A 12,177-nucleotide genomic window follows, 5' to 3' on the forward strand; every position below is an offset into this window, starting at 1 on the left:
GATGTACATCATAATTTCAAAAGTGCTTTAAAAATTGTTGCGAATATGTTTTGGCAGTCAGTTAAAAAAGACATCCTGCCCTAAGTTCCCCAGAAACGGAACTTCTTGATAAAGTAGGCTCAGAATTTTAGCATTAGAAAAGGCATTAAGTGAGAAACAGTTATTTCAGATTTGTCTCCTGAAAGAAGAGAGAATTAAGCCACAACAGATATATAAACAGCTATTTAGCAGTAAGAGGGAACTTGTAATTTCAAAAGACCCTTCAAAATGTTATTCCGCGATGCAAAAAAATTATTCACAGAAACGAATGTGTTTCACAAATTCCAACTGGATCGCATTTTATTTTCTTGGTTAAAATGTTTTCCTGATAAAAATCTAAGGCAATATTGTGTAGAAAGGCCTACCCTCACTTTAAATCATTCTTGTTAAGAAACTTCAATGATTGACCCTTAATGAAATTAGCAAATATAGAAAATAATCCATTTATATGAAATGAGTTAAACAGCTCTCCATCATCCAACACCAATTTAGTGGGCATTATGCTAAAAAGATCAATAATTTAAGAGAACATTTTAATTTTCATTGGAAAGGATAGAGTATCCAAATTTAGAATGCTTTGATAGGAGTGAAATTAACTCCGTATTTCTGAAATACAGGTATCTTTTAAACAATAAAATAGGTAATAGATGTTCAATTTAGAGTGTTTACTGCCTTAACAGTCAAATCAAAATGGAAAGCTAAGACGACTATCCACAAAAACAGGCCAAAATTCAGGTAAAAAATGATACGAGAAATGGATGTGTTTTGGACGGCATCATCATATTGGCTGGTTTCATTAACTGGGTTCACTGGATTAAGCTCCTTTTCCCTATTTCCCTTTCCTCAAATGTAAAGGATTCCAACAGTTCCGAGAGCATGGTGTAACTGGCAGAGGTTGGGAGCCAAGAGATCTGGTTCTGTTTCTGTTTCTCTCACTAACAGCTCTGTGCCCTTGAGCAAGAAAACAAACTTAGCAGGGCTCAGTTTCCTCTTTTGTAAAATAAGACCCTCTAGACTTCCCGCCATCTCTAAAGTGTTATGAAATCATGAAATGAGAAGATTATAGCTCTGTGTGTGTGTGTGTGTGTGTGTGTATTGCAAAATGGAGCGATCACAGCTGCATGTGTATGTGTGTGGTAGGCCCAATGTTCAATATGGTATTACCCTAAGGACATTGCTAATATTTAACAATCACTCAAAGTTTAAATAGGTATCTGATTTAATTACAATAGCTTTTATAATTGTCTTAAGAAATTAATCACACTTGAGGAAAGAAAAATTTTTCATGTCTTGAATTACAGGGACTGAGAATAACACCAGAGTAAATATCCAGGGTGATATCAGTGCTCAAAATATGTAGCCTAAGGGACTCCCGAGTGGCTCAGCGGGTTGGGCGGCTGCCTTGGGCTCAGGTCGCGACCCCGGGGTCCTGGGATGGAGTCCCGCAATGGGCTTCCCGCAGGGAGCCTGCTTCCCCCTCTGCCTGTGTCTCTGCCTCTCTCTGTGTGTGTCTCATGAATAAATAAATAAAATCTTTAAAAAAAATGCAGCCTAATGTGCAAATGCATCCTGCACAAGATGCCCAGTCATGGTAAGGGCCTCAATGCTGAATACGTTAGATGCGGAATGCTCGAGCAACTACTATGCAAGAAATCTAACTATCTGCACTTTTAAATAATTTTAGTTACACCATTTATGGCATCTTAATTATACATTCAGCTGACACATTTTAGGTTTGTGTCCATTACTCACCTTGTAGGTGCCACAAATGTCTTATTCGTAACACTTAGGCACCATCTCAGGCAAGTTCATTTCTCACCTTTCCTTCTATTAGCAAATAATTTGATGATGCAGCTAGGCATCTATAAAACATTTTGCCACTACACAAAAGTATCTCTTTCAGTATGATAGCAGTGTAAAAACCTAGGATTTTTCTTCTTGGTACATGAAGCCAAACAGTTCACTTTCAACTGTTTTTCTCATCATTTCCTGTATTTCACGGTACCACCGTCCTCTTGCCCTAGGAAAACTGGCCAAGAATACTGACAGCACTTACACTCGCAGTAGTTTTCTTTTCAGGTCAGCTACCTCTTTTTTTATAATTGAATTGGAACCTGTAGCATCTCATGTGTTTACCTCTTAGATGGCACAAAATTCAATTCTATCTGGACACACACACACACACGTTCTACAATTCCTTGTTAATAAATTTGTTATGCTACTACTTTGGCCACAGCATCACTATGTTCTGCTGTTAAATAACGCTCTCAACCTTACTGAGCTTCAAGTAAAGCAAAAATACCCTGGCACAACTGAAGAAACCACATCTTTAAAAAGTCAGTAAACGAGTTCCTCTAACAACGTAAGCATTGAGTCCATTGTTAAAATATTTAACCGTATCATGTCAACGATAATAAATTTCAACACTTCATCCGTAGTAACTACAATTGCCTTCGTGTGTATTAAAGGAAAATGATAATTCTGTATAGATTTTAAGTAATTTATCAAGCAGTGAACAATGTAATGAAAATGAGTGTATGTAGGAGATCCTTTGGGTTATTAAATGTATTTCATATTTTTTCCATGTGTCATTGAATAACAAATGATAATTTTCTATTATGGTTAATAATTTAAATAGCACATGTGATACCTCTCTAGGGGCTTATATATCAAATATATCATCATAGTTTCAAAGCAGACAGGACAGCTCTTGACTCCAAACTTGACTTATGGAAAACCTCCTTCATGGACATTTATATGACAGATTCTAATAGCTTATTAAATGTTTCTGTCATGAATTAATTACCAGGAAGATAAGCAGCGGTGGCTGCTGTACCACATTAAATCGTGGTCACCAAAGTAATGTAGTGCATTATGGCTAAATATGTAAATAACTTCGGAAGGCTGGTTCAAAACACTAGTTTCCCTTTATTCATCATGAAATAATCTACAGATTTCAGTCATTTAACAGGTATTAATTAATGCCTATGAGGGAGAGAGCATGGGGTGAAGAAAAAGGTAAAGAAGCCCAATGTGGATTTAAAGTTTTATCACTTCCTACCTGTGTGACACAGACTTGTCAATTCTGTCATTGAACCTTAATTTTCTAATCTTTCAAATGATGAGAATAATGTGTCTTACGAGACCGTTTTGAAGGAAAGCATCTGAATCATGGTAGGTGTTTAGTAATTGGTAGCTGCTGTTACGATTGTGGTTCACGCACTGTGGTAAGGGAAGCAAGATGACAAGGAACGGCTTCTGATCACAAAAGATCTCACGGATTTCTGAGCATAATCACTTAATTCCAAGATAGGAAACAGATATGCATAACTATTTCAATGGCATACCTTGAAAATAGACTATGCCATGCCTATAAACAACCCCCCTCCCACAGGTTACTATAGAAAAATTGACTTGTATCAAAAAGTTTATGTCCCACTCTTCTAAAAAGTATCCAAATCACTTTCCATGCACCAATTTCTCTTATTTGCCATGCACTAGAATGGTAAATTACTATTATTATCACTACCTCCATTTTACAGCATGAAAAGAGGCTAATTAAATTACCAAAGATCACATGTTTAATGATGGAAGTAATAAAACTAGTTTTCTAAGGTTTTCTTACTCTGCTTTCACTACTTCAGGATAATTCTCTAGAGTAATTTCTATAAGGCATGATTATTAGTAAGGATTCAAACCTGATTAACCAAACAAGGCCAAAAGCTTCATAAAGGAAAAATATGATTGATTTGGGGTCATCATCTTCCAAATACTGTTGATGTACAGTGCCACTTTTGAGTTTTCCTGGACAGTTCACATCTCAGTATTTTAACACACTTGCCAAATCTATCTTCTATGCATCTCCTGCCTTTGTGTTTCCTCAGAATAGAATTTAATTGCTAGACTATATGGTCAAATTGTCATTTTAATATTAAAATTCCATTTCTAAAAATCCTGAGGTATTAAAAACTTTCCACTGAATAGTGATGTGGCCCTCAGATTTAAGCACTAGAACACGAGAAAAAAAAAAAAAAAAAAGAACTTCGGGGTTCTCAGAAGATCCTGGGGTCATCTCCAAATCATTTCCTTGGAGATATGAACTACTTAATGGCCAGTTGGCTTGGCACAAACTGAAGGTCTGTCCGATGTCACAGATTTGAATTAATGGTCTTCCCGGAGTCAGATTGCAAATTGACATGACTGACTAAACTGCCCCAAAAAGAAGATGGACAGTGCTCCCCCGAGCAGTCATTGTTACTGGACAGAACACACGCTCCACACGGTGTCCTCCACTGACGGTGTGGTTGCCACACTTGTTATACTCAAGTGATGGCATATGTTCTTTCAATGAAGAACTTCCTAAAACTTATGAAACAATTTATGCGAAAGAAGAAAATGTAAGAAGAATCCAGAAGTAATCCAGATGGCAACTCATTAGTAGTTGGTTACCCTTTGTGTGCTGTGTTAATCTGGATATGGAAGGAAGTTATAATATCATGGAATGTGTGATCCATCCTGACGTTAAGGCCACAGTCATCTCAGGATAAGAGTAGAGTATAAGTAGGTGTGATTTTCATACATCAATTATCAAGTTATTCATTAACCAAGTGAAAGCATAACATCCTCACATTTTCAAGTGTCCTAAAGAATGGACATTTTAAGTCATGATTAAAGAGACCAAGTTTTTCTATCAATATTACCATGCACTATAAACTGCGAGAGATTTAAGGAATACCCCTGGGAATTAACGCCACGTGGGTAAGATATTTAATGACTCTCCTAAGTGATAAAAATCCTGTGATATTCACTTGTATCTTCACATTAAAAAAAAAAAAATCCAAAGCAAAGAAAAATACAGACACACAAAAACTTTGGGTTTATGTTCTGTATTTTATGGAGGGCGCAGAAAAATTAAAGGCCTCCGGAAGAAAGTGGATTAAGATGTTAATTAAGAAAATTTTAATGCCAAGCCTGCAGCAGTGCTAAAATTCTGAATAAAATGTGGCTACGGTAACGGGACCGGGCTTATTTCTTTAAGGAGTCGTTTCTAATTCTGAAGCCGCATATGTGCAGGCACACGTGATGGAGGATGTAAGGGTTGCCATGGTAAGCACCCATCCTCTCTTGGACAGCGAAGTATAAAAAAATGTATAAAGAAGTCTCCCTCCACAATATGTCACGGGGATGGGCTGCGCTTCCCAGCGCCACGCAGACACAATGCAGGCCCGCCCCGGGCGAGACTTCAGCCCACGGGGGCGGCGCCTACAACACGGGCGGAAAAACGAAATCAGCGGCCTCCAGGTGGGGGGCCCCCAGATCGGGGCCTCCAGGTGGGGGCCTCCAGGTGGGGGCCACCACGTCGGGGCCTCCATGTGGGGGCCTCCATGTGGGGGGTCACCAGGTGGGGGCCTCCAGGTGGGGACCTCCCAGTGAGGGCCTCCAGGTGGGGGCCACCACGTCGGGGACTCCAGGTCAGGACCTCCATGTGGGGGCCTCCATGTGGGGGCCTCCAGGGGACCTCCAGGTGGGGAACCTCCCAGTAAGGGCCTCCAGGTGGGGAGCCTCCAGGTGGGGACCTCCAGGTGGGGAGCCTCCAGGTGGGGACCTCCAGGTGGGGACCTCCAAGTGAGGGCCTCCAGGTGGGGGGCCTCCAGGTGGCGACCTCCAGGTGGGGACCTCCAAGTGAGGGCCTCCAGGTGGGGAGCCTCCAGGTGGGGACCTCCAGGTGGGGACCTCCAAGTGAGGGCCTCCAGGTGGGGGGCCTCCAGGTGGCGACCTCCAGGTGGGGACCTCCAAGTGAGGGCCTCCAGGTGGGGAGCCTCCAGGTGGCAACCTCCAGGTGGGGAACCTCCCAGTGAGGGCCTCCAGGTGGGGGGCCACCACGTCGGAGACTCCAGGTCGGGGCCTCCAGGTCTGGTACCTCGACACACAGGTGGGCGGAGAACTAGGGCTACCCCCGCGCCCCCGCGTCAGCCCAGCAGCCCCCGCCCCCTCGTCTCCAGCCCGCCCCGGGCGCTGAAGGATGCGCCGAAGGATGCTCGGAAGCAGGGACGCGACCCCGACCCCCGTCTGCAGCCTTTGGCAGAGCGAGCCCGGGCGTCCCGGGCGGTGGGGGCAGGTGGCCGGGCGCGGCCGGCAGGTGGCGGAGCGCGCCGGGAGCCCACGTGCGCAGGGGCTGCAGAACTTTTCCGCCGCGTCCCCGGGAGGACCGCCTGGCTTCCACCGGGGCCCCGCGGGGGGGCAGCCCCTCCAGCCCCCCTGGGCCGCGGGCCCGAGCTGCGGGGGGCGGGCGCGGGGCTCAGCCCGGAACAAAGAGAGTCGGGCGCCCGGACCGGCCTCTCCCGTCGGGGCGATCACGTGTCCTGCCTCCGCCGGAACGCGCTCCCGCCGCCCACGCCACGGAAACCTCCACCGGGCTTGGAAGCGTCGCCAAGGTTAAAACGGGATCACGTAGAACCGCTCCCGGCCGCGGGTCCCCGGGTCGGGTCCGACCCAGTTCGCAGCGCAGGTGGCTCCCAGGTGCTCCCCGCGCGGAGGCAAAGTGGCCGCGGAGGGCAGGTGCGGGCCCTTGGGGGTCGCCGCCCCGCCCCCCGCCCCCCGCCCGCGGCGTCTCTAACCCCTCGGGGAGGGGAACTTCCAGAGGCGCGTGGGAGTCGCAGGTGGCTGCGCTCCGAGGCCCATCGCGCATCCCGGGACTTGCGCGAGCGACCCGGTCCGTGCGCCGGGCGCTGCGCCCTCGGGACTCGGCGGGCGGAGCCGCCCCCCCCGCCCCCCGCCCCCCGCCCCGGGCCGAGGAGCAGCCCGAGGAGGCACCTGTGCGGCCGTCGCCCCTGCGAACTCGCGCTATGTTTCGCGGCAGCCCGTGCGCCCCCGGCCCCGGCCGCTCCCCGCAGGGGGGACCCCGCGCGCGGAGGCTGCAGACGAGCGCGAGCCGCTCCAGGAGCCCCAGGGCACCTCCTGCCCCCGCTGCCCCCCCCCCCCCGGCCGCCGAGGATCCCCAACGAGTCCCGCATCCCTCGGGGCTCTCGGGGGACGAGATGCGGAGGGGGCCCAGCGTGGGTCCGGGCACCGCGCGGGGTCTCCAGCTCCGCCTTTGCAACACAAAGGAGGTGTGTGGGCAGGAGCTGCCCGGCTCCGGGGGCTGGGGGGGGGACACAGGCACCCCCACTGCCCGGGCTCCGTGGCTCCCCCGCTTCCTCGGCCCTCCAACCTGTCGCCCTCGTCGCCCCCTCCAGCCCCCTCCAACCCCACCCTTCCCCTCCAGTCCCAAAGGCAGCGAGATCCTCTTAATTGCCTTTCCCAAGCCAACGGGCATCCAACAGTAATACTACACCTGCCGAGATAAAGGGACATTTGCGACCTGCCACAAGTGTGCGTGGGGGGGGGGGGGGGCACGGCCAAATGGGCGCTCCGTCCCTCGGGCACCTGCGAGGAGGCAGCACCTCGCCCGGATAACGGCGGGGGCTCGGCCCGGCCGGACCCGCGCTCCCCGCGCCCCCCGCGCCCCCCGCGCCCAGCCCTCGCTCCTCGCCTCCCCTTTTCGCAGTATGTAACCCTTTAGGGTCCCCGGCAGCCCGGGCCACCGGGGCTCCCAGGCGCCCGCACGGCCGGCGCCCGCGCCCAAGGCACCGCGCGCCCCGCAAGCGCGCAGCTCCCCGCCGCCTCCGCGGGCGCCCGGCCGGCAGCTCCCCGACAGCGCCCCGGGGCGCCCCAGCCCCGCACCTCGGGCGCTCGGCGTCCCCGCAGCCCCCCGCCCCCCCCCCCCCCCGGGCCACGAAGCAGGAGCGCGCTACTCACATCGCCGGCGGGAGCCACTGCCCATGAGGTTGGCGAGAGCGAGTCGTGCCGCCGCCCGGGCTGGTTGCTGAGGGTGCTCGGGGTCCGCAGCGCCGCGGGCGCGGGGGCCTGGCGCGGGGGCCTGCGCGGGGGGCGCGGGCCGGCCGAGGCGCGGGGGCGCGTCACGCCATGGTGCCGGGGCCCTCCGGGCGCAGCGGGCAGGTCCGGGGAACGCGGCCGAGGGGAGCCCCGAGCGCCGGCGGGCGGGGAGGCTCGAGCGCCTCGGCTGCCCTGCCTCCGCCCGCCCTGCGCGCCGCGCGAGCGACCACGGCGGCGGCGGCGGCGGCGGCGCGGCTCCCTCCCCGCCCCCAGGAGCGCGGCGCACAATGAGCCGGGCCGGGCCGGGCTGGGCGGGCGGAGCGCCCCGGTGCGCAGCCTGCGGCCCCCGGGGAGCCCGGCGCTGGGGCGCTGCGGGGCGCTGCGGGGCGCGGGCGGCGGCAGGTGGCCCCGGCGCGCAGGTGCGGGGCTCGCGGGCGCGGAGGGCGGCGCGGGCCGCGGGCTGAGCCTCCGCTGCCCCCGCCCCCGCGCTCCTCGCCCGCCCCCTCTTCCGACGACACCCGCCGCAGCCGCCGCCGAGCGGGAGAGGCGTCAAGGAGAGCGCGGCCACCCGAGGGGGCGCCCCGGTCCTCCGCCCCCGGCCCGCGCCGCCGTCCTCGCCGGCCCCCGCGACCTGCCCGCGGGCTCCCCCGAAGCCTCGGGCTCCGATGCGAGTCCGCCGGGGCCCCGACCCGCGCCCGCCCGCGCGCTCCGGCCCGAGCCGCCGCTGCGAGCGGGACAAAGGGCCGGGCCGTGCGGGCTCCTCCCGCCGCCCGCGGCGCGCGGGGCCGGTGCTCCGGGGGCGGGGGCGGGGGCGGGGTGGGGGTGGGGGCGGCCCGCGGCGCTCCGGCCCCCGCTGCTGCTCCCGCCGCCGGCCCGGGCCCCAGGGGCGCGGCGACCCGCGGCTGGGCGGATGCGCGGCTGCGCGGCTGCGGCGGCTCCGGGCCTCGGCGCCTCCCCGCGCGCCCCGGCTCCCGCGCCGGCTCCCGCTCCCGCTCCCGCGCCGGCTCCCGCTCCCGCCCCGGCTCGGTGACGCGGCGGCCGGGCGGCGGCTCCCGCTCGCTCCGCGCAGAGGCGGCCCCCAGCGCCGCCCGGGCTTCCCGCCCCCGCCCCCGCCCCCGCCCCCGCCCCCGCCCCCGCCGCGGGTGCCGGGCCGCCGAGGACACGAGTGTCCTCCCTCGGAGCGGCCCCCCCGCGAGCCCCCCTGCGCCCCCCCCGCACCTACCCTGCAGCCCCTGCACCTGCCCTGCGCCCCCTGTGCCCCCCTGCACCTCCCTTGCAGCCCCTGCACCTCACCTGCACCCCCCTGCACCTCCCCCCTGCACCTCTCTGCACCTCCCTTGCACCCCTTGCACCTCCCCTGTGCCCCCTGCACCTCCTGCACTCCCCTGCACCCCTGCACCCCCCTGCACTCCCCCTGCACTCCCCCTGCACCTCCCCTGCACCCCCCCTGCAGCCCCCTGCACCTCCCCCCTGCACCCCCTGCCCCGCCCCGCCCCGCCCCGCCCGGGGCTCCCCTCCGCCCGCCCGCCCGCCGCGCCGCCCGCCTCCCGCCGCGAGCACAGCCGCGCACACGCGCCCGCGGGCTCCTGCACATAAAGGCACACGCACACGCGGTCCGCACACGCTTCCCTCCCAACTCTCCAAAGCAGCCACGCGCCCTGCCGCCCGCGGCCGAGGCTAGCCCTATGTTTAGACTCGGCTTCATCGTCCCAGCCCAAGCGAGGGGCGAATTCCCCCCTCGAAGCCGGGCCTGCGGTCCCGGGGTGCCGCTGTCGTGCGGCCGGGCTGCAGGGCTTTGTTCCTGCGCGGAGGAAGGAGTCTCGGCTCGCGGCCTCCGGCGGCCGCTCCGGGGCACGGAAGCGCTCGGCTGGCTCCCGGGAAGATGCACTTGCTCCCGGCCGGCCCTAGATTCGCAAAGCGAGGAGCCTCAAGGTCACAAACCTTTCCGGCTGCTGGGGATGGCCGAGGCTGACACGGTGCAGACTGCAGCTCGCGTCTGCACGGCCCCGGGAATCCGGATTAGTCCCCACTGCACCTGGGCCCTGAGGGTGGGCCGACTCCCCGGGACTGCTTCCCGGGATTGCAGACCATGTGCCTGTGCAAGGGGGCACGTGTTTCACAAAGTCACAGCGTGTTTGAAATGCACTATAAAACACCACGAGGGGGAAAAGAATGGTTCTGAAATGGCAAGGAGGTAAAAAAAAAAAAAAAAAAAAAAAAAAAAAAACAGTTTGGTAGAATGATAGATTTTTGAATTGACCTCTGTGGAGCTCTATTTTTTTTTTTTTTCACCCATAGTTTTGTCCTTGTAAACATATTACCACCTCTCGGTGTCTCAGCTGGATGGAGTGAGATGAAAAATTTGAGGTACTGGTTGAAAATATTAAAAAGGTAACTAACCTCACACAACGATTTTACAATCGTAGCGAGCTTTTATACACTTCCAGTTGTTGTTGATACAGTTTACACAGAACTCTCACTTTTCCGAAATGACTTGATGGATAATGCGTGTTTACACTCAGGGGAAGGGCACGAAGGCCCAGCACAGAAAGGTGCCCAGTGGCCTTGTATTTGAATTCAGAATTTCTTATTTCTTAACTCCAGGGTTCATTTCCTTGTACCAAAACAGTCGACAAAAGTCTTCTAGTTGGTTGTAAGTAACTGCAGATCCTCCCAAACAGGTACCTAACACACCTACCAATGAAGGTACCGCCCAGGTGTTAAATGGAAGTATTTTCCTAAGAACAAACTTGCTCCATTCCAACGGAGAGAGGTATTTTTTTGCAATTCCAAATTAAAAATTGATGATGTCCTTAATATGTTTCAAACTGTATGTCCTCCTCTCCCCTTTATTTTATCCTCGAACCTTGATTCCAGGCCGTAAGAACCCAAATGGATAAAAGATTTAAACTATGTACAGATGTGATGTAGTGCCTGTGGTGTTTAAGAAGCATGCTTTTAGCATATATATTTAAAAAAAGAAAGAAAAGAAAAAAAGAAAAGAAAAGAAAAGAGAAAAGAAAAGAGATGAGTGTTTTCTGTAGAACAGGCTTTGGATACAATAGCCCATTTTTTTTTTCCTGAGATTTATGAATCTTGAACAAAATGTGGCTACCTTCACTATTTAAACAATGAGGCATACTGAAGAGATTTCAATGCTTTCAGAGAATTATGGAACTATTGAAATGCAAATGCAGATGCTGTCTTTAAACTCCAAGTTGCCCTGTCATCAACCCTCTGGAAATGCAGATGACTGTCTGAAAATTGGAGAAAGAGGAATGAGTATCCTCAGGCTGTCACTCAAGCAGGGGTCTAACACCAAAAATAGCGACAACTTCAAAAGTGAGATCAAGGCAGTTTGAACAGATTAGCTTTTCGGATTACACCTAGGGACGGCTTGACATTCCCCCCACACAACGCAGTAAATAGTTAATCAATCCCTTTGACTCACACCACTACAATTTTGAGACGATGGCCTATTCCCAGGACTAAATTGCTCGAAAATAAAAGACATATGGTGATATTAAATAATCAGGTGCCAACTATCTTCCCAATATTTCTCTTTGGAGGCCGGAAATGTCACCCTTGTCTTGAAAGATTTCCTCTCAGGCTGTTCCTGATTAAGGCAACTCGGCTCAGGGAAAGCAGAGCGCTGTGAGCTGTTCCCACCCTTAATACCTCGGTTAGATACTGGTCCTTGGGGAAATAGAAAAAAAAAAAAAAAAAAAACACATTGTTAAAATTGGATATATGGGAACAGGTCTGAGCAGCTCAGCGCTGCTGGAGTTCGGGAGGACAGGTCTGGGGTCTGTGAGGGCCTAGAAGGGTGGGGAGCGCTGCGTTGTGGGGGAAGCTGGGGCGGCTCTGAAGAGGAAGTAGGAATCCCCAAGATTCTTCCTCAAGCTAGCTAGATGGCCTTTACTGGGAAACTCATTCTCAGATTCCCAACCTGCCCTAGCTAAAGAGGATGCTTCTTTGTTGTGGTTTTTAATTTATCCGGATCATTGTTTTTTATCTTTAAACATTCATTTGCCTATTGAAGATCTACAAAATACAAGGAACAGTGGTGTACCCACCACACACCTTAAGAAGGGAAGATTGAGGCTTCCTCTCCCATTCCTCTGTTTCTGCTCCCCTCACCCTACAGAGGTAATCTCATTCCTAAATTTTGTGTTAATTAATCAATATGTCATTAATGAATATATAATTAATCAGTTAACTAATTAATTGATCATTTCAGGACCTTTTACTGCCAACACAACT

General features: G+C 53.4%; 1 protein-coding gene across 10 annotated transcripts in view; it reads right to left on the reverse strand.

Annotated features, from left to right (window-relative positions):
• LRRC7 (leucine rich repeat containing 7) overlaps positions 1–7,967 on the reverse strand; it is a 491,773-nt gene extending 483,806 nt beyond the window's left edge. For 9 of the 10 annotated variants that reach the window (XR_003124468.3, XM_025417997.3, XM_049111806.1 and 6 more), the window contains exon 1: positions 7,837–7,967. Coding sequence is in view for 8 of the 10 variants with exons in the window: in XM_025417997.3 (XP_025273782.3) it covers positions 7,837–7,838 (2 nt within the window). In the remaining 2 variants the exon portion in view is untranslated. The remainder of the gene's footprint in view (positions 1–7,836) is intronic. The other variant, XM_049111804.1, reaches the window with a different exon arrangement.
• Between the last annotated feature and the right edge of the window lie 4,210 nt (positions 7,968–12,177).

This window comes from Canis lupus, chromosome 6 (genome assembly GCF_003254725.2).
Source record: "Canis lupus dingo isolate Sandy chromosome 6, ASM325472v2, whole genome shotgun sequence".
NCBI lineage: Eukaryota > Metazoa > Chordata > Mammalia > Carnivora > Canidae > Canis > Canis lupus.